The 21,574-nt window shown below is 44.5% G+C and overlaps 1 protein-coding gene across 2 annotated transcripts; it reads left to right on the top strand.

Annotated features, from left to right (window-relative positions):
- Window positions 1–1,030: 1,030 nt before the first annotated feature.
- On the top strand, window positions 1,031–20,569 carry BMP3 (bone morphogenetic protein 3). Of its 2 annotated transcripts, XM_074821456.1 has the most exons (4): window positions 1,031–1,153; window positions 1,214–1,400; window positions 12,651–13,561; window positions 20,359–20,569. In XM_074821456.1, exons 1-4 carry the CDS (start codon window positions 1,031–1,033, stop codon window positions 20,548–20,550), a joined length of 1,413 nt encoding a protein of 470 aa, XP_074677557.1. In that variant the 3' UTR covers window positions 20,551–20,569. The 2 variants fall into 2 exon arrangements, with proteins under 2 accessions (XP_074677557.1, XP_074677555.1); XM_074821454.1 differs by having other exon boundaries at window positions 1,031–1,400.
- The last annotated feature ends 1,005 nt before the right edge of the window (window positions 20,570–21,574 follow it).

Genomic DNA, 21,574 nt, shown 5'->3' with positions numbered 1-21,574 from the left:
CAGGATTTCCCTCTCTGATCCCATGCACCTCACAGCAGGGTTATGGGCCCGAAAGGGCTTGTCCTCCTTTCACCTGGGCATGGCGTGTGTCCCTTCCCATGGGCTGCAGGAGGGGACCCCTCTGCCAGCACTGCCCGGCCGGGTTGGAGGGTGACGGGAGGAAGCAGAGCACCTCTGAGCGTGGCTGGCCCTCGGGAGGGGTGGGCTGAACCCCAGCACAGCCGGCAGCAGCCCTTCTTCCACCTGCCTGCCACGGGCTGCGCTCTGAGTCCAGCCAGGCCTTGAGATCTCCAAGGGGAGAAGGCTGAGTGCGGTTTGACTTTTGGTTTATTGCAGTCATGTTACTTTCCTGCCTCTGGAAGAGGCTGGGTGGAGGTGGGAAGGGGACCATCCCACCACGCCGTGTCCCGGCTGCCCTCAGGGCCGCAGTATTGCCGGTGATTGAATTTCCAGAGCCAAGTCTCCCTCTGTCTCGGCTCGTGTGGGCGCGCTTTCCTTCGGGGGGTGGTTTCCCCTTCGCTTTGCCTCTCGCTCGCAGCCGGAGCCGAAGGAGAAGGCGGTGCCATTGGCTGCTGATTACACGGATCGGCCCCGAGCGCCGGGGCTCCCACTCCCGCTCCCTCGCACACGCACATACGCGCACACACCCCACAAAAGCTCACCCGGGCTGCGCCGGCACCAGGCAAAGAAGGGAGCGAGCATCCAGCTGCGCGGAGAGCAACACCTCCACCTCTCGCCAAAAAACAACCTGCACAGCAAGGGGAATAGACACCTTCGCTGCCAGCGCTGGGGAGGACGGGCGGTTTACACCGTGGCGCTTTTCCCCCCCTTTTCTTCTTTTTTCTTGTTTTCTTTTTGTTTGCTTCCAAAAAGACGAAACCCCGTCTGCGATTTGTAGCGCAGCCCCATCCGCACCCGTCGCCGCTGGGGGTGGCATCTGGCCGAAACAAACTTCGCCCGGGGGGCTGCGGCCGGGGCGGTCCGGCCGAGGGGGACGCCGGAGCCCGCCCAGCCGGGTCGGAGGGGCAGGATGGCGACGTCGACCCGCTGGGTGCTGTGCCTGTGCCTGGGCTGGGGCTGCCTGTGCCTGGCGCCGGCAGACGTGCCGAAGGCTCGCTGGGTCGGGCTGCGGCGGCGAGCTGCCCCGGGAGGAGTGCGGGGCGGCCGGGCCGGGGCCGCGGCAGGTGACTACGGCCCGGGGCAGCGGCAGGAGCCGGAGGAGCGGCGGCGGCCGGAGCCGCCGCGCCCGGGGGACAAGGTCTCGGAGCACATGCTGCGGCTCTACGACCAGTACAGCGGGGGGCGGGCGGCGGCGCAGCGGCTGCCGGCCCCGCCGGGGCTGCCCGGGCTGCCCCTCCGCCAGGGCAACACGGTGCGCGGGTTCCGCCCGCTGGCAGCAGGTGAGTCCCGGGGGCGCGGCGGGGCCGGGCTGCCAGGGGCTGGCCGCGGGCCCCCGGTCCCTCGGGGAGCCCGCGGAACCGCCCGCCTCGCCGGGGCCATGCGAGCCCGCCCGAGGCGAGGGAGGCGCGGCGGGGCCGAGGCGGCTCGGGGGGCGCGGAGCCGGCTGCGGGCCAGCAGCCGCCAAGGGGAGGGGAGGGAAAAGGGCTCTCGGCTGGGAGAGCCCGGCCGCTGCGCGGACTCACCTGGCTGCCGAGGCAGCTCGCTGGAGGGAGAGGCTGTGCGGGCAAATCGGCTTCGGTTCTGCACAGATGAAGGTAACGGGCCCTTCGTGCCGCTGTGGATGGTGCTAGTGCTGCGCGGCAAGCCGTCCCGTGGAGTAGTAGATCGGGTTTAGTGCCCAGGGAACTTGATGTAGGGAAGAAGAGGAGAAAAGGACTAGAAAAGTAATGCTTCCTGCAGCAACAGTCCTGTCTTTTGGGATATCGTGTTTACATTGTCTCCCATTTTTTCATTACCGGTTTACCTCTTCAACTCCCTACGCAGTATCTCTGCCGTACGGTATCTGAGGGCTATATGAGGGAAGTGGGGTAATTAACACATCCTCTCTGGAGTCTCCTTTTATCGGTGTTTTGCATATGTAGCTTCTGTTGAAACCAAAGGCTGATTTGCACGTGACAGAGCAATGACATGGCTTGGCGATCCTTTAGATTATCTACTGAGTACTCCTTTTGAGACTGTTGGTGGTGGTACTGGCAATTAGAGGCAGTGGCAAATGATTTTAGTTGGTGAATAAGCTGTGCATGGTAAATACTGCATCTCAGCATCTTTGTCAGTAGCACTTAGATCTCTCTGTGATGACAGACTGGCATGCACAGGTAGATTTACAAAAAAGTAAAGTCATTTTTCATAAGGGGGGGACGCATATTTAACACTTCAACATCCCAAAAGAACTGTGTCCGAGTAGAAAGGGAAGATGGCACTGTCTTGGTGCTGCATCCCCTGACTCCACCGTTCTGCTTTTTGTGCATCCAACCTCTGCAAGGGCTAAATGGAATTGCCAGAACCCAAACATGTCCTTTGCTGAGATATGCTTCCCAAATCCACTGCATCCCAGAAACTTGCTAGTCATACTTGCATGCCATACAGAGCAGCCCGATTTGTCAGTCTCTTATTTTTCATCACACTAGTGGATTGACCCAGCAGCTTTTTCACAGACATGGATCTATCGGTAAAACTGAATGTCACATGGGAGTTTCAGTGACCTGCACTGATTCCTTCCTCCCCCAGAAAACTGAGAGCTGGGCGCCAGACTTTCCTTAGGTTTCTTTGCAAGTCATTACTTTTGATTCTTCAAAGGCAACAATGTCTATTATAGGATAGCCCTGCGCAGAGATCAAATACCATGAATAATTGAATGACTTTGGTGTTTTAGGATTCAACCTTACAAATGCTCTCCATCATATGTTACTGCAAGTATTTCTGTCCACAAGAGAGGCTTCAGAGGCTAGAGATGTAAATACCCTGGTTTTGGAGGATGGTGAGCTGGACAGTTGCTGCTCCTACTCTTATTTTTCTAACATGACCATTTTTTGTGATACAAAGGCTAATGTAAATTGCTTTGTTCTGAAAAAAGCAGTTTCCTCACCACAAAGAAGGTCAGGTATAATTTAAAAAAAAAAAAAAAAAAAAAAAAGGAGGGGGGAGAGTATAATCCCAGCAGAGAGATATTTGCTCCTTTAAACATATCCGATTAAAGATATTTATTGTTCTAAACCTAGAAGGCCTTTGGTTGAAGTCCCATCTCTGTGGTCTTTCTGATTATATTTATACTCTCGCTTGACATTGGGTGGCAGCAGTCCTATAAACACACTATTCACTAATCCCTTTCCTCCTCCTCCTCCAATACTTTCGCAGTTCAAGTGCCAAAGCAATAAATTGGAAGTGGTTATAAGTTTTTTTGACACTTTTATAAGTATTTATGCAAAATATTTAACCAGTTAACTGTTGTCTTTCTCTTGCTATAGGCACTATTTCCTATGGTTATTGGTGGCAGAAAAGTGCATTTCCAGAAAACCCTTAGATCAAATGTTCTTCAGGGTGGTGAGGGGACTGGAAAGGCCTTTTCTGGTTTCTGACTTCTTTCTTGTGTCCAACTGCCTGGCCAACCCTGCAATAGAAATGGCACATCCACAGTATTTCCCTTTCTAGGTAGTTTGTTTCCAGATCCCCTGCTCTGAGTGTTGCAGTTCTCGGCTGCAGATTTCAGTCTCCCACAGTCTTCCCCTTGTTTTTAATGTGGCTGCATCAGTTAAATTAATAAATTATGTTGCCGTTACTCCTTCAGCACATTTTACCATCCCCACTACCAGTCTCTACAGGAGACAGCTTTTTGTCTGTGATGTGCAGAACTTCCCTAGGAATCTGCCCATTTCTCCTGTATCTACAGCAAGAAGCCTTGAAGGCAATCTTTAGTGAATTCGTTTGCAGTTTAACCATACATTTTGCAATTTAGTCGTGTATTTTCAGGAGAGAAACTGTTTATTTTCTGAAACACAACTCTCAGATGTGGCTGTGAAACTTTTCTGTCCTCGCTTTTCCCCTGGAGGGCTTCTGGCTCTTCATCAGCACATGACAAAGGCCTTTCCCAGGTCTCCCAGGTAACCCACCAGACAAATTTTTGAGACCCTGTAAGACAGAGTGTTGTGTGATGAGACCAAGAACTGGTAGGATTTGTTGAAGGTCATCTCCTGCTTCTAGTCCAAGAAAAGTGGTGTTGTATATGGCAGCTGTGGTCTTGCAATGGACAGCTAACGAGAAAAAAACTAAGACATGATAATCAAAAGAAGCATCCTAACAACTGTTAAACGCAAGTTTCTCTTTCTGCCATGAAATCTCTCGCGCACCAGATTTCATGACTAGACTGGATTGTTAGTGGTTTGTTGTTTGGGCTGGGGGTTTTGGCCTTTGATTTTGATGAATGTTCATGTGTTCTTCTATTCAGGCAAATTTGTTTTCTGTTAATCTTGCTAAATTATCTCAAAACATAATTGTTTGGTTTGAGTCACTCAAAACAAGGAACCTTTGATGCCCGTGACAAAGCTAAAAGAAACCCCAGGCCCCAGATCCACTACAAGTAAAGTAAGGATGTACATCATTCACAGTATATCTAGTTATGTGCCAGCACTGTTCTCTCTCATTGACTTAATTGCTCTAATTTATTTCTATGTATTCAAGTCAAAGGATGTTCAGCCTGTGACTTCTGTGGCAGTTGTGTCATTGTTGTGGGTTGTTTCTGGGATGACGCTAGCAGCCCTTGTCTTGCTTAGGTCAGGCCTCACAGAGAGCTCTGCTTCAGTAAAAATCCTAAGACAGAGCCTTTTCCGGTTCTTTACCTGTGGGTACCACAACAGTGAGTGGTTTTCCATCCACTGTGACTCTAAAAAGACAGCTAGGAAGAAGGTCAGATGATATGTGAGTTAAAGCCGAACACTTTGGCAGATCTGGCAAGCGTACTCTTAAACTATGGATGAGTCTGTGCATCAGTTTCTGCACACGACCGTTCTTTTCTCCTGACAGTTAGCGAAACCGCTGAATGACCAGACCTCCAGCTGATATAAATCTGCTTGCCTTCAGTGCTTCCCGTAGAGGTGTGCTGATCTGCAACTTCTGAGGCTCAGAATCTGGAGGAAAGATAGAGCACAGAATAAATAAAAGAGAGCAGAAAGATAAAAGCCTCAAACGCAAGACTTTCAGTTTGCTTTTGAAAGCACTTTTAATCATAGCATCGCTAAAGGAACATGTCTTGCAAATGAGTCATTTAAAAAACTCGACTTTAATTGGAGGGTCCCTCTAATAATGTTATAGTAAAGCTATACAGTCAGAAATTACTTTAAACTCTTTTTTATTGACTGAATTTCAAGTAATTTTAGGTATTACACTTGCCCTCAGGCCAATTCTTGTGGTTTAAGAACTATGTTCTCCTCCTTTTCAGAACGCCTTTCTTTCCTTTGTTGTGGTCTGAAATGCCCACGCAAACAGGGGAAACCAAGTACTGCACAGGGAAACCAGCTACTCGCTCACTGGCCACCATCAGCCTGCAAAAAAACAGTAGGGGCCAAGTTCTAGCCTCTTTGAGCTCTGGTAACATTAAGGCTATTTTGTAACAAGAGCTTTAAAAACATTCAGGCAGGAGATGGTGAGAGTGTGGGGTTTGGGGGTTTTTTGGGGGGCATTTTTTTGCTGTACCCCTATAAATAAAATGCAAGCAGCAGCATCCTGGTAGTTTTTAGGCAGAATGAATTTCAAAACCATTAAGCTAGGATTTGGGCAGGCTGGGCCCAAATCTGCAAACCTTCTCCAAGGCAAATGGGCAGGATCTGTAGGTGTGGCCTCTCAGGACCAGACCTAGAATTTGAGTTTTCTGGCTTCTGTTACCACCTGTCTCACGCTGTGCACGTGGATGACCTGTGCTCACAGTCCCCAGATGATCACAGTTTCTAGAGCACGTCACTCCACATTGAAGAGTTCTGGCCTCAAGGGGACAGACTGTGCACAATTTGGTTTTCCTTACAGCCAACTCACTGCCCCTAGCTGAAGTGGAATTGATCATGACTGTGAGAAGGAGTAGAATCAGTTATTTGTGTTCTCCTTCCCAGATTTGTGTACTTTATTGATGCAACCTCCTTACATGATTAGCTTATGCTAGCTTTGAGTTCAATATTGTGTTTTGTTTTCAGACCTGCTGTGGTCTTTCTGCTTAAAATATATAGAAGAGAGATCATTTGCCTGCTGTGCAGCTCATTTATGATGTGCAATGTGCATATTTGTGGTTTTCATATCATAAAGTCCACATGTAAGTTAGATCCTGAGCATGCACTGTGGCTGCTTCTTGAAGTTCCTTATTTAAGTAGCTGATAGCTTTAATCAGAGTGGTGGACTTTTTACTTTTTTTATATCATTACTAGATGCTATGACCTTATCTGCTTTGCTAAAAGAATTAACAAAACCAGTTTGGCACCAATTCCCATGCTCTTTAAAAACAGAGAACTGGATCCTATGTTTTTTCTTTTGCAAAATACTCAAATTGGTAAGGGGGAAGCAGCAATCAAGTAAGAGCAAAGGTGGGAGAAAAGAAGAAATCTGGCTTCCAAATCTGTGTTCCTGTTCTGGAACTTGTTCCCATTTCCAGCTCTGAGTGAACTTTTGTAGCTGGGCTGTGAACCCATGGAAACAAAGTTTTACAATGGAAACACTGATGCATTCTTAACTGTGCACTGGCACAAGGGCACCACTTTAATATCTCATTTAAATGATGGCTAATGATGACTGTATAACTAAATAGTCCTCGTTATTGCATCCTTTTTCACCCGTGGGATAGATTTGGCAGTCCATAAAAGTGTCAGTGCATCCTCTATAAAGGTAAACACACCACATGTTAGCGGACTCATTCCAGCTTTATTGATGCCTGGAAGTGCCCCTTGTAACATGAATATGTTCATGCTGGTGATGTCAGCCTCCACAGACCTACTGCTTTTTCTTAAAATACCTTTTTAATGTTAGAAACAGGCAATCCATACAGCTGTGGGTTGTTGCAGGAAGGTGAGGAAGCACGGGCCATGCCTCTGAAGATTCGGTGGATACAGGTACTTCAGCTGTAGTGCTGGGTTGCCTTCAGGTCTGAGCTATCAGTAAATAAGCTGGCATCTCTGATACCCCAAACGGTGAGGCACGGCACACCCTGACTTGACATCTGGGTGACAGCCAAGGCCCAGAGAGACTGTACCTCCCCTCTCCGCCCCCCCCCCCCCCCCCCCCCCCCCCCCCCGGAGAGCTCTGTTGTCACTTGTACAGGAGACTGGGGAAGTGACACTGTCCCAGTACAAGCTTTGCCATGCTGCTACAGGGGTCTGAGTTTCACTCGAGCAAGGAGAGAGTGCAGAGGTGAATAATAACTTGCATATGGGCTGGGGAGGCCAATAAATCTGTAGCCTATCCATTTAACTGCATATACCTTCCAAATTATATTCTCCATGAATGCAAACAATGAGATGTTCTCCTTGTGAAGTAACTGTCTGCCCAACTTGTGGCTGCCGCTCCTAAGCTCTACACTGTAGAAGCAAGCAATACTAACAGTGAAGTGATGCTGTGTCTTACCTACTGCAATTCAAAAGAGCTCTGTCATGCAGGGCTTGGTCTTGAAAATTCCTCATTGGGCTGGCAGCAACATACGGTGATCCCTTGAAGGCCAGCAGAGATTGCCATTAAAATCTAGCCTCAGAGTATCTGGAAGGTAGCAGTGTATTCCTTGCATACAGCTCTGTTGCACATGTTTTTCCTTTGCTTGTTTCCTCTTAAACCTTCTCCTCCTTAAATGCTTTGTTGCTGAAAAGTCTGCGCTTCCAATTTTGTACTACAAAAGAGCAAAGTTGAGTTAGCAGAGCTCACTTTGAGTAAGAAAGAACTTAGAAGACTTAGCTCAAGTAGTGGTGCTCAGATAGAAATCTGATGCTTGTTGGGAAGTGTCTCAAGTGAGCCAGGGAAGTTTACTGCTGCTCAAATAATAGAGTTGCCACTGAATTGCATTGTATACTGCTGTAAATGAGTGTGAGACACAGCTGCTCAGAGATAGCAGACTCTGCTATCTTACCAGGCAGTAAGGTGCTGGACCCAACTGCAAATTTGCTCCAGCAGCTGCCTGCAGTGCAGGGACACTTGGGGTCCGTCAGGTCTTCCCACCGCTGCTGTATCCTAAGAGCCAGCCCAGGCAGAGTGGGACCTTCTGTCCAGCATCCTTCTGAAGGATCATGTTTCAGCATCAGATTCTTGTCTATCTCTGCATCAGACCACTTCTTGTCTGGGCAACTAGCACAAAGAAAGCTGCTGCAAGGCTGCTGTTTTCACTGGTTTTGTTTGGTATTGAAAACATAAGAAAAAAGCTATTGTGATGCCATGATCTTATAGGGCATAGATTTTTGGGCCTGTGGTTTACTTTATTTCACCTACAAAGCTGACTTTATCCTTCTAGACCAATAGAGGGCTTTGTTGCAAGGAGATCTTGTCTTTGAGACCTTAAAGGCCTTGTTATAGAGGGCAAACAGGCCAGAGGACTTAGCTGGGCTTAGTCAGTCTGCCTCTTTCCACTGGCTGCTGAGCAATTTTTGATGGACTTCACCCTGCAGCAGTCTGGCCTCTTCCTCCTCTCCATTTAACATGGAGCTATTGATGGCAGCACCCTAGGAAATACCATTTACCTGAACACTGACAAGGTATTAGAATTAAAGCCCTACTTAGATTTGGCTTCGGGTTTTGTTTGGGGTTCTTTAGGATTAGCGAGGGCAGAAATCAGTCAATCAAATTGTTCTTATGAGAGGAGTTATCAGTTGTTAAGTCATTGTAAAGACTAAAGCCTCAGCTTACATCAGGCTGTAAAACCTCACTGGTGTCAGTAGAGTAAGCTAGATGAGGCTCATGGAAAGCTTCCCACATCACAATAAAATTTGGTTAGATGCTACTTGATACCGCCTGACATTGGTGAAAAGTTTAAACTATGCTCCTGACCTTGACTAATCGTTTAAACTATGTCACTGTGGGGACACATTTTCAGCAGTTTCTGTCCTCTGGGTTTAAGGATGAAGTTTCATTTAAGTGAAATGAAATTTTCCTGAGGAAAAGGTGCATTTTGTAGATATTTTAAAGCTGAATCTTCCTTGATTTGTCTGTCATTTTTAAGTGTAATGACTAGCTTGGGGGGAATGCTTATTTCAGTGCATTGCTGACATCTCAGTCAGGTATTGCTGTCGCAAAATGGATGTATTTGACACAGTGTTCATTGTGACAGACACCCAGGTCACACAGCTGGGTTTTTCTGAGCCAGAAGACAGAAAATCCATAGACATCTGTGCTGGCCAGTAGTAACCGATTTCAAAATGATTCTATAGACTGAATGAGCTGAAAACCCTTCAGAGCCGTTTGAGCTTGGAGGTCATTAAGTAAGAAAACAGCACCACCTACTGCAAGTACTTAGTCTTGGGTGTAGAGCTAAATACTAAGAGTGGGTTTTGAGTTTTGCTTTTAATCAAAACTATATATTCCTCCTGTGTCTGTTTCACACCATCTAGGGTTTCTTTATAAACAAAAGCAGCTTGTTTTGTGTTCCACTACAATATGCCAATTTAGAACAGGCAGTATTTGTTAAGTGGAATTCTTATTAAAATTAAAATCAAAACTTGTCATTCAACATACAACAGTGATTCAATAACTTCTTTAACAGGCGCTCATGAGATGTTGTAAATTCTGGTTCCTAAAACTGATGTTCGTAGTGCTCTGCCAAATTACATATTAACCTTATTATATTAGAGATTACAAACCAAGCAGAGGTCAGGTCCTCATGTGTGCTTAGTACAGATGTAATAGACAGCTGGTTTGGGCTTGAGGAACTAAAAGTAGGGTCAAATTCAAAGAAAATCTAGTTCCCCAGGCATAAGTAATAGCTAGACATTGGATGGATTTGGTATGTTGGTTTTCACCTATTTTATGTGTATATATATATATAGGAACTTACCTATGTGTGATCCACCATCGGGCTGGGCTGAATGTCTAAACAGGGGTATATTCCATAAATGATTTGGCCTTTTTTCCCCATTTCACTGAGAAAAGTGTATGTTGTTTTTTCCCTAATTTCATGAAGCAATGATATATTGGGGAGAAGAAGAGAGATCGATTCCTGCTTTTTTAATGTATCATTTAGAATATTGATGAGAAAAAAGTGTTTAGAAAAGGTGACCACTTAGATTGTTGGGCTGGGGATCAGGAGGCAGAGGGACAATACAGTCTTTTGCTGGACTTAATCTGAATGGTGTTAGCAGTTGGGATATTGCAGGCTGGAGGCACAGAATGTCACCCAGAACATAAAGCTGTCAGTATCTTTGAAAGATCAGTACTGGAAATGATGTTTTCACTGTATTGGGCAGGGGACTTATTACAGTGTTTTGAGGGTGGAAGTGGGGAGGCTGTTCTTCCCTAGTCCACGTCATCTCTATGCTTGTCATTGCTTGGCATAAAATTTTTAAAAAGAGCAAAACTCTTGCAAAATTCTGTAAACTATTACTTCTCTTCAGCCTCTGGAGAGGGTTTTGACATGCCGTGATGTCAAAGAAGCATTTAATTCCATGTTCCCTTGTTTTCCTAATGTGTTGGGTTGTTTCCAGCCCTTTGGGGGGCTGCAGACCATACCTTTGCTTTACTATATTTGACTTTTCCATACAGCCTGGTTTTATAGCTCTCAATAGCACCTTAACATTTGGATCTATATTTCTCTCACTCTGAAGGACAGACATAACTGCAGTCCAAGCAGGAAATTTTAAACTAAAAATTAAATCTTACCCCCAAGCCTTTCTATTGCACCCTACAGGGGATTAAAGTAGTCAGCCATCTGTTTTTGCAGATCAGCCTGTGTTAGGAGTTTATCTTTGGGTTTGTGCAAGATACCTGTGGTTAGGTTGACTTCTTTAATTTCACAGCTGTGGAAACCCCACTGTCCCCTGCATCCCTCCTAATCAATACAGTAACATCCCAACCATGAAGAAGGATTGTCCTTGGCTTGTTTCCCTCTGCACAGATGCAAGTGGGTGCATTTTGTCACCAACACCCCCACCCCCTGCCCCCCTGCCCAAAACCAAGACATTTTGGATTGGCTTTCTTTTGGTTATTGGGGTTGCTCCAGTACTGTCCACCTACCTTCAGCTATACTAATAAATACTTTCTAACCCTGACTGGCATGAAATGTCCTCAGTGGAATGACTAAATTTACCCAGTGTAATTGAAGCAGTCCTGGGCCTGGTTATTCTACAGGGAAACTTTGGTTGTGATGAGTGTCTGACTTAGCCAAAAGGCTGTTGGACCAGCCTGTGTGTCTTTAGCTCATTATAAATGGTGAGTTGTCTCTTTTCTCCAGAGCTGACATCCAAGCCTTAAAAATGATTAAACAGTGATTCTATGCTGGTATTTCTTCTCTCCACATCTTTAGAGGCGAGCCACATTGCTTCTTTGTGTGCAAGGTTGTTGTCAATAACTTTATATACTTCCTTCTGTGCCCAACTCTAACCTTGCTCTTGTGAATGGCTCTGGGTCATGAAGCCCCAGTTGTGCATGGAGGGGTCACTGACTGCTTGAGGGACCAATAAATTGGTCTTATTGTAATGGAGAAGTGGTTAATACTGAGAGGAAACATCCTTTGTAACACAGGATTTCAATTTGTCTTTCCGTTTAGCTTTTGAAATATGTAGTACTTTCTATATTTGTTTACCTGTTTTGCATCCTGACATACATACATAGCTGTACCAAATGTTACGTGGTTTTGGGTCCCTAATAGTCTCTTTGACATCTTTAGAGGCTAAGAGTAAATGTCACCCAGGCCCCAAAGGTCCCTGTCTTGTAGGTGAGGCCTGGATTACAGCAGAAGTTGGAGGGTTTAAAGGAACCAGCTAGGCTTTTTTTTGCATTGAACATCTTGGCAATCGGAGTTTAAGTGACTTACCTGGCAGTACACTTGAAAGCCTCTGGCAACACTAAAAATCATGCCCTCTTCGCCTCTGCCACATTGAGCCTCTACTAGTAGGGAAGCAAATCTTTTCTTTCCAACTGAGGCTGTGGCTCAACAGGATAATGGATGTTTACAGACAATCCAGTGCCTAGTGAAGCCAGTGGGAGCCTTTCTCCAGCTTCAGCTAGGTCTGGGCCAAGGCATGGTTCAGTGCTATTGTCCCATTAGTGTCTCAGTTTTCTTGGACACAGAAAGACGACAATTCTTTAGTCATGACAGGGCAGCCGTAGTCACCTAAGTGCATTTTGAGGGGGAGGGGGTTGGAAATGTTACAGAAAGAGGAAAACAAAAGAGCAAAACATTACTTCGGCGACATTCAAATTACTGGGTGATAGATAAAGTCTTTAGTTATCAATTTGTGTTCCTGTGACCTAGTTTGCTTCCTGAAGTCAGAGGAGCAGTAGGAAATGTGTGAGTATTTCTGGATGGAGATAGGTATTACAAGGAAACCAGATTGAAAGTGTGTGATTTATGATCACCAGTTTACCAGCTTGGTTATTTTTCTGAACAGTGGCCTAAACCTGTTCCCATAGCACTTCTTGAAAATTTTCTGTGAACTTAATGTATAATGTAGAAAGCAATGTGCTCGGTCCTTTCTCTATAACATTTTGAAATGCCCATATTCTTATCTAAGTATTTCTTCTTCTAGGGAGCCCTGAAAGCCAGGAGATGTATGTTTTTAACCTAACGTCACTCACCGAGTCTGAAAACGTCTTGTCAGCTTTGGTGTATTATTATATTGGTGATCTGCTGCATGCTAGGCCGAACTGCTCCCAATCCAGAGGCTGTTCTCGTCATGGGCACAGGAAACCTGAAATTCAGATACATCTTTCGGTTTGGACCTTTCCTTCTGCTGGGAACCAGACTCGGAGCCTGGGACATTTCCTAATAAATGTCTCCACTGCTTACCAGGATGTCCTTTCCTGGCAGTGGAAGGATATCACTGAGCTCCTGCATGAAGCGAAACAAAACAATGATCTCCTGATCAGTGTCAAAATGGATCTGACCAGCCATCACCCCTGGAAAAGGGCACCTTCTCGCTATGAACCCTACATTCTGATTTATGCCAATGATTCTGCTATTTCAGAGCCAGAGAGCGTTGTCTCTAGTTTGCAAGGACACCGTCGTCCTCTGACAAGGGTCTTTCCCAGGCCAGAAAACCATGTGAGGAGCAGCCTTGGGAAGCGTCGGCGAAAACGCTCCGCAAACATTCTGTTGCCATTACAGAATAATGAGCTTCCAGGAGCTGAGTACCAGTACAATGAGGATGAGAGATGGGAAGACAGAAAACCCTACAAAACCTTGCAGCCACGGTTAGCAGAGCGGGCAAAGAGTAAGAAAAAGCAGAGGAAGAATCATCACCAGAAGAGCCAGACCCTCCAGTTCGATGAGCAAACGCTGAAGAAGGCGAGGAGGAAGCAGTGGAATGAGCCAAGGTATTGCGCCCGGCGCTATCTCAAGGTGGATTTTGCAGACATTGGCTGGAGTGAGTGGATTATTTCCCCTAAATCCTTCGACGCCTATTACTGCTCAGGGGAATGCCAATTCCCAATTCCAAAGGTACAGTCTTTATTGATTCTTTTGCACTGTCTGTTACTGTGAACTTTGCATTTTCTTTCCTGCGTCAGTGAAAGAAGGCAGCTGGTCACCTGTTACGTGTTCGGATCTAATAAATAAGTGATATCTTTGTCTTGTGCTGCAAGGAGTAATGGTTAGAACAGCTAGTAAAATGACAGGCTTGTAAAGGTAATTAAAAAAATATTTCATGGTATTAGTTTTTTGTCCAGAACCCAAATTGTCATAAAACATTTCCTGAATAGTGCTTATGATGTGTGAACTTGTTATTAACCTGTTTAATAAACATAATACAAGCCAGATCCAGAAAATTGCTTATTAGACAGTAGTCGTTATGCCTCGAAGGAGTCCCTGCTGCCAGAGCCACACTGCGGTCAGTCAGCATAGCACGCTCTAGGAAATATGTGTGCCTCGTGAGGCATGACTGTCACAGTGACAGAGAGGCTCTGTGGCTATAGGAGCAGTTGGGACACCCTTAAGTGTAAGTGAAAGAGTCAAATGAATCACTTCTATGACAGACCGAGGGGACCCAAAGCAATGGATCCTGCCAACTGACTCTTGAAATATCCTCTGGTTTTTATGAGATTATTGCATGTGAGTAGCAAGAAAGGGTGATATGCTCCTAGCCCTGTGACTTAGGTGGATGAATTCAGCTCCTTAAAATCAAATGCCTAATGTCATTATTAGCAGCATGGACCCTCCCAAGAGTACCAAAACCTAAAAGTAGGATGCGGTATTTGAGGCTGGCCTAAAATGAGGGGTACGCACAAATAATGCCTACAGGAAATGTCAGTAAAGGTAGGGTTTTTGGTCTCACTGTAACCTCACCTTCAGGAGTCTTTATTCCTGCCACCATGAAGCCTTAGCAATTAGTTCTGAAATTTATGTGGCATTTCAGTGGCTTAAGGACCAAAGGGAGTCACCCTTTGAAAATGACAGGTGGAGAAATGTACCAAAGGGGATGGAGCCCAGAGAAAGCAAGCTGAGGAAAGCAGGAGTCTCTCTTTGAAGGAGGAGATGACTTACCATTGCAGTTGGAAGTAGTCAGGTAGGCTTTCAGGTTTCAGGTCAAACAAAAAAATGAAAGGGAACAAGAAGAGATAAGATAAAAGGTAAGGACCTTTTAATACATTGCATCGGGCCTTTTACTTTATTTTTGATGGGAACTGCGCTCTGTCAAACGAGTAACTCAGTGTACAGGTTAGAAATTCTAAAAATGCCAGACCTGGACTTCTTCCATTCTAATTTCAAGGACACATAAATTATAAAAATGCCTTCTGTGTCCCTCTGCTTAAGACTGGATTAGCATTTCCAGTTGCAGCTTTAGTTATAAAAACTCCATCCCAGACATAAAAAAGTGTTGCTCTGATTTTTGTTTAGGAGAAAATGGTACGTGATACTTAAACCAGAAGAGTTAAAGTACTTCAGTTCAAAGGAATTTAAAAAAAAAAAAGTGTCTCCAGTTCAGCTAATCCTGACCCCTAAAATATTCTTCACTTAAAATGAGATGCCTGCTATGGGCTACCATCAGTATTGCAAAAGAAACAAAGCAAATACTCAACCACGCATCGAAACATCAGTGTTTTTACTGGAGGACAATTTCAGTCAAGTTACTCTGTATTTCTGATGACAGGAAACATAACTTGTATAGCAACTTCTTAGAAAGGCTTGAAGCTGTCTCATCATAAAGTCCAAAAGTGTTTAAGTTCCGATTTCCTAAGGTTAGCAGGTCTGGATCTTTCAACTGTCAAGGAAGTAAATGATAGTTGAGGTGCTGATGAACTCCCAAGATCTAGCACTTGCTAGAGAATAACCATTTCAACCCTGTCACTAGAAATCTTTTTTTTTTTTTTTAAACGTTAGTCAGACATGCAAAATAGGTTTCCATCTTTTGACACAGCAGAGCTCTCTCTTAATAGTCAGTACATAGCATTTATTTCTGGGTTAGCTGATGCCTCATGCAGAGACTGGGAAGAACCCCACTTTGTCTGTAGGAGAGCTTGGATCAAACCTCAGATTGCTCAATAATGTGCACGCTCAAGAGCAAACAAGGCTTTCTCAAAACCAGTTTTGGATGTAGTGGTTTTAGAAGCCCTTGTTACTGGTCTCTCCTTGCTCCAACTGAAATCTATTCCTGCCGAGAGCTGATGGGAATAACAGATCTAAGGCAGAAAGCAAGTCTCTCTTTGAGAGTCAAGGTGAGACTTTGAGAACAGATTCTCCAGCAGCAAAAAGCATAATGTATCTTCATGGAGATAAAGAAATTCTGAGATACCAAAAGTCGAGTAGTGGTAAAGAAGCACTGTAATAAAAAAGTTCCTATTCCTTACACAAAGCCTTTGTTAGCACCTACAACCGGAAAATCCTTAATGCGTGCCATAACCTCAGGGCTTAATTCCCAGAGCAACTTCAAACCTCTGGAAAGAAACACAATGAGCCATACAAATGCTCCTGCAAGTAAAACATCCCAAGATGAGTTTAGTACTGGTGGTTCTGAAGAGGCAAAATGAAGTTTAATTGATGTTTATTTAAGCTTATGTTTGACACTGAGGCATGAGAGGGAGGTACAAACAGTGCACACAGCTGAAGGGTAGTTAACAGGTATTGCTTGGGTGAAAGAGGAGTTCCAGCTTTGTCTGCAAGTTGTCCGTCTTTGGGTAATTCCACTGAAGTATTACACTGAGCATCAAAACATTTTCTAACATACAGAGCCAAATTTTTTTCTGCCAAATTCAGGTTTTGCTTTCCTGGAGATACTAGCATCCGCCTCTGAGATGTCATAGTTTAGCTCCATCTTCTCAAATAAGTAGACTTGTGGTATTGGCTACTATTATCATGGTAACTAAGTCTAGCAGACTCAAAGGAGTGTTCTTCCTCCTCCTCTTCACCCCTCTGATCTGCCTGGGGTAGTCACGGACACACTATCAGAAGTGGTCTCTCACCTGGAAAAAGCTTATAATAGAAAAAAGGTGAGAAATAAACAGGAGAAATGGGTAGGCAACGCACAGAGTTTAAATGACTTTGCTGTCATGAAGCAGGAAGTCTGATTGCCGTGAACTAAGCGTGTAGCACAGGCCTGCAGGGCCATAAGCAGCACACTAGTTTTCTTCTACAAATTCCTACTAAAAGGCCTAATCCAGCCTTTGTGTGTGAAACTCTCTAGACGCAGCTGGGTGAAGAGTTATAGCAGCAGAGCATTATAGTTATTTAGACACTGTGCAGCTGAATATTTGCTGCCATGTACTGCAGAGAGAACTAGTTCATTAAGAGAGCAGGTTACTGAAATCCATTGTGAGTCTGGTTCCCTGAAAGCAATTGGTAGATTTCTGTCCATGTTGGAATTCAAATTGTTCCTTTTGTGCGCTTTGTTAGTCACAAAACCCAAAACTACCTTGTTTTTCAAAGAGAATGAAAAGCCAAATTATATGAAGAGGTGAAGCGAGCATCCTCTAGAGCCATGTGTTATTCTTGAGCCATGCATAGTATCTGGTGCTACTAATAAGACTGTGTTTGCAAAATGATACTATAACCATCAGGCAATAACAAACTAATCTGTGCCTATGAGTATATACTGTTCCTTTGCTGAGGGCGAGCTCCTAAAGTTGACAACCTGTTGGGTAATTAAGAACAGATGTGCCTCTCCCCGCCCCCGGCCCCTCCACCCCTTCCCACCTCCAAATTTTCTGGCCTTAACCTTTCCCTGATTTCAATTAGCTGGTTTGACTGCTGTCAAACCCACATGTGTTGGGCTTGTGTAATGCCGCAGAGCATACAGGCCAGGAGGACCCTCTCCCAGGTCAGGAATGAAAGCTCGTAACTGACATCATTTGCCCTGCTCATAATACATCTCTAATGAAATTCAACAGGGCAGCAAGTCTCCCAAGGATGCGTGCAGTTTAGCAGGTGCAGCCTGAGCCACAGCTGGACTCATTCACAGATCTGGCAGTTTGGAGTCAGCTCGGCATTTTTTCCTCCCGCTGCTCTTCTCGGCCTCCCCTGCTTCTCCCCTCCTAACATAAAATTTCTGCCTGCTTTTCATGACCATGTGTGGACAGAGTGTAGGCAGCCTGCAGGCAATGGCCTAACTCACCCCCCTTGTGCAGGGCATTATGCCAGTTCAGTACTCTGAGGGGGATTTTGGTTTTCTGAGAAGCACACGCCTTTGGATTTTACTCCAGTCGCAGTTAAATTCTCACTGGCAGAAGCAGAGTTATGCTGAAGCTGATTAACCTCAAGAGTGCACCTTAAGGGCCAGGGGCCGTGTATTCAAGATGGACCGCAAGTCAGTATGGAGGACGTTCTGTGTTGTACGATACCCATATCAAATAGAGATACTTCTTTTATCATACAATGACAGAATGTATCCAGGCTATTCCCACTAATAGCTGAAGCAATACTTAAAATCAGTTCTGTACAATTCAGCATTTTAGTGGTATGGATTCTATATCTGAAGGGAAGGGTTTCTGATGAGACCTTAACATGGCATATTTGGAGACCTGTTTTTAATTCCAGTACTACTGGCAATGGGAAATGGGGTCTCTATAGATGTTTTACCTTTTGATGTCTGATCAGCAGACTCAGGAGATCTGTTTGCTCCCAGTAATTTTTGTAGAGAATGCTGCACTGCAGCTGAGTAAGGAAACAAGCCTGGATGCTACCAGAGCTTTCACTTCCTTTTGCAGGCAGAACTGATACAGAAATCCAAATTATATACTAATCTAAGACATTTTTGAAATCCCTATCAGCTACTGCTGAGGAGCATAGGTACTCTTGAATTCAAAACAAACAAACAAGCAGAAATGTCTTTCTAGAGATCAGCTACCTAGATGAAGAGTAATGTCTTTGTAACCATGCTGGGAAACCTACACCCATTATGAGGATAGTGCAACAAGCTTTGCATTTGTATTTTAAACAGAATATCACCACACCCCTGCATCTTATTCATCTGATAAGCTATGACAGTAAACTTAAACAGCAACAGGGGAAAAAGACCAGGCTCTGTATAGTGTCTGTGTTTAAAAGGGACTTGAATCCTAAGTATACTTGAGGAAATTCTGTATCTCAGAGGATAAACAGAAGCAAGGGATGTGCAGGATTGGCACTGTTTGTTGCTCAGCCTTCCTGCAGGCGAAATAGGTTCCTCATGAGAAGAAGCAGAAAAAAACATTCAAATTATGTGTAACATGTACATTAAGAATAGCTGAATGCTCCCCAGTGAATCATTTTCAATTCTGTGTCAAATGGTTCCAGTTCTCTCTTGAGACTAGTTTTAACAACATGATATGGAAAATGTCCATTCTGATCCATTTCTGTTGGAATTCAAGGGACAACTGTCTCCATGAGAAAGAAAGAAAATGCAGCTGGCATTAGTTGTAAGCAATGTTGCTGTTAAGTAGGGACAGGTTAAACATCCGTGTGTATTGCCAGCAGAATTGGAAGCATTTACTAATGTACTAACATGCTACATGAATAATACAATGAGCCAGAATCTCACAGTTACTCCTGTGCTTTTTGCATGCAAGATCATTAAGACTTGCACCTCAGGTAGGTAGATATCTAACCCTTAAGACTGATTTTTCTGAAAGCAAATCATCTGTCGTCGCAGCAAAACTGCCAATTGCACATTTGGCCTGAATGATCTAGTTCCATATATTTCTCAGTGGCATCTGACTGAGCATATTGAACTGTGTGATTCACAGGTTCTACGTGTAAGAAGAGCTCTAATAAGCATCGTTAACGTTTTACTCTTGAAAAAACAAGTCTTGGGCTAAAAACTGCATCTTGCGCATTTTTCATGCTCACCTATCTTTCATACAGATACTTGGATTGGGAAGGGTTTGGGGGTTCAGAGGTAAAACTTAGTCTTTTTCATTTCTATGAATATGTTCATTTTTACTTTTATGAGTGTAGTAATGTATTCTGGTTTTGTGAACAAATATGGTTATCTCACTGGTCAGATTTGCTTTTTGTTCATATCAAAACAAAGTGTATTCCTCTTTACACGAGTATAAATCCAGAAAAATTTGTCCTTTGGAGAAAAATGTCACCTTAATATGAGGTATAACTGACATGGGATTGGGGGGCTCAATTACTCAGCAGTGTCACTGATTATGTATACTACAGATGAGAAGTGATTTGGCATGGAAGAATGAACAAAACAACCTAATCTTGCATGAGAGTAAAGTGGAACAATTAGCATCGTGGTGTAAAGTACTTCCGTTCTCTCGTCTAGATGCATTTTATCCACTTCTGTTTTTCCTGACGCTCTTGCATGCCACCAGTCAAACTTCCCAACCTACAAATTATGTTTCTTTTGTTCTCCTAATGACTTAGCTTGCTAACACATTGACTGCCTCCCTCCCAGCTGAACAAGTTTTATGACTAAATTGTACCCCACATGTGACTTAATTCACTCAGAAGAGACTACTTTGACCTATAGGTACACCTTGCTGCAAGGTCTGCTGCCTGGGTATTTTCCTGGGAAGGCACGTCCCACAGAGAGCCCGAGGCCCTGTCTCCAGCAGGATGCTCGAGCTGAAAGCGGTGGAGCGACACTCACAGCCAGTGGCCCAAAGAACCAGATTGGATTCCCGTTCCTTGCTGCTGGCTCAGGGCAGCTACAGTGACAACTGGAAATGGTCGACTAGAAGACAGGTTTTAGAGCTAGCCAGCTGTGGAGTCTCTACAGGGCCCTTTGTCAAGAAACCAGTTTTGTTCTAGAGTATGTGTGTCTATTGTAACATTGGTGCAGTTATATCTTCTGCTGTATCTTTCTCTTGCAGGCCCTGAAGCCATCCAACCATGCCACCATCCAGAGCATAGTGAGAGCTGTTGGGGTCGTCCCGGGCATTCCCGAGCCTTGCTGTGTTCCTGACAAAATGTCTTCTCTTAGTATCTTATTCTTCGACGAAAACAAAAATGTGGTTCTTAAGGTGTACCCCAACATGACAGTGGAATCCTGTGCATGCAGATAACATCTTGGGAGACCCCTTTTGAAATGCTGAGGTGATCACTTGCTATTTTGGGGGGAGGGGGGCAGGGCAGAGGGGTGTTTCATGATACTTACTTTTTGTTTGCACTGCCAACGCATTTCCCTTGGACAAAAAAAGAAAAAACATAAACAAATCCAAACAGTGAGGATGGAAATGGAATGCATTCCAAATAGCAGTTCCAAGTAAAGAGAATACAAACTTCATTCATCTCTGAATTTGACCCAGAGACAAGTCTTGGCAATGGGGACTGACTGTTTCTGTTGAAATCAAGAGGTGAAAGAGGAATCTGCAGAAGACTCTTCAAGGTTGTTGAGACTGCCAGAAGGACATACTGATCTATTTTTGTACCAGATTTTGGAAGCAGCAGTAGCTATTAATTTTTGTCTCCGTTCTTAGGGTGACTAATGGGTAGGGAGATTAGAAATATACTGTTCTCCATTTTAAAGGTAAGCTTTCTGCCTTAGATTGTTGAGTAGTGCAGCAAGGAAGAAGAACAAATCCGACATCCTAAGAGCCTTAAATAATCCAATTTAGACATATAGCTCCTTGGTATGACATGTCACCAACTGCATGTGTGTATTCATTTTCATTGACATACTCTTCGTAATTCAGCTTATTTAGATGTCAGTGCCTTCGGTTGGAAGAACACAAAACACACTACTGCTGTGTGCATAATTGTGGTATCTCAAAAGCAAAGACTTTTCTTTCATGCCACTATGGAAACTCAGCAGGCCAAGGGTATGAAGGTATCACGCTCAGTGAAGTGTCTGAGTGACTTGTTCACAACACATATTCTAGAACATAGTTGCAAATAATCTATGATTAAATCATGGTAGTTGATTCCTGAAGTGAAATTCTTTGGTGCACAATTCTTATCTGTAGGCCTTCACTATGATTATTTGATCAAAACTGCCTCTGGTTGGTGAGTTTTGATTGTTACATTAATCAGATAGTAGATTTTTTTTTTCCTATCTCAAGTTCACTTCTACTCTGAAAATGAAATTTG

Source organism: Strix aluco, chromosome 4 (assembly GCF_031877795.1).
Source record: "Strix aluco isolate bStrAlu1 chromosome 4, bStrAlu1.hap1, whole genome shotgun sequence".
Taxonomy (NCBI): Eukaryota; Metazoa; Chordata; class Aves; order Strigiformes; family Strigidae; genus Strix; species Strix aluco.
This window is presented reverse-complemented; position numbering and strand designations above follow the sequence as displayed.

Excerpts from the sequence above, each read along its gene's own strand:
- BMP3 (XM_074821454.1), top strand. The coding sequence starts at position 1,031 with ATGGCGACGTCGACCCGCTGGGTGCTGTGCCTGTGCCTGGGCTGGGGC. Across the intron at positions 1,401-12,650 it reads GTTCCGCCCGCTGGCAGCAG|GGAGCCCTGAAAGCCAGGAG; the intron begins GTGAGTCCCGGG and ends TTCTTCTTCTAG. Across the intron at positions 13,562-20,358 it reads GCCAATTCCCAATTCCAAAG|GCCCTGAAGCCATCCAACCA; the intron begins GTACAGTCTTTA and ends TTTCTCTTGCAG.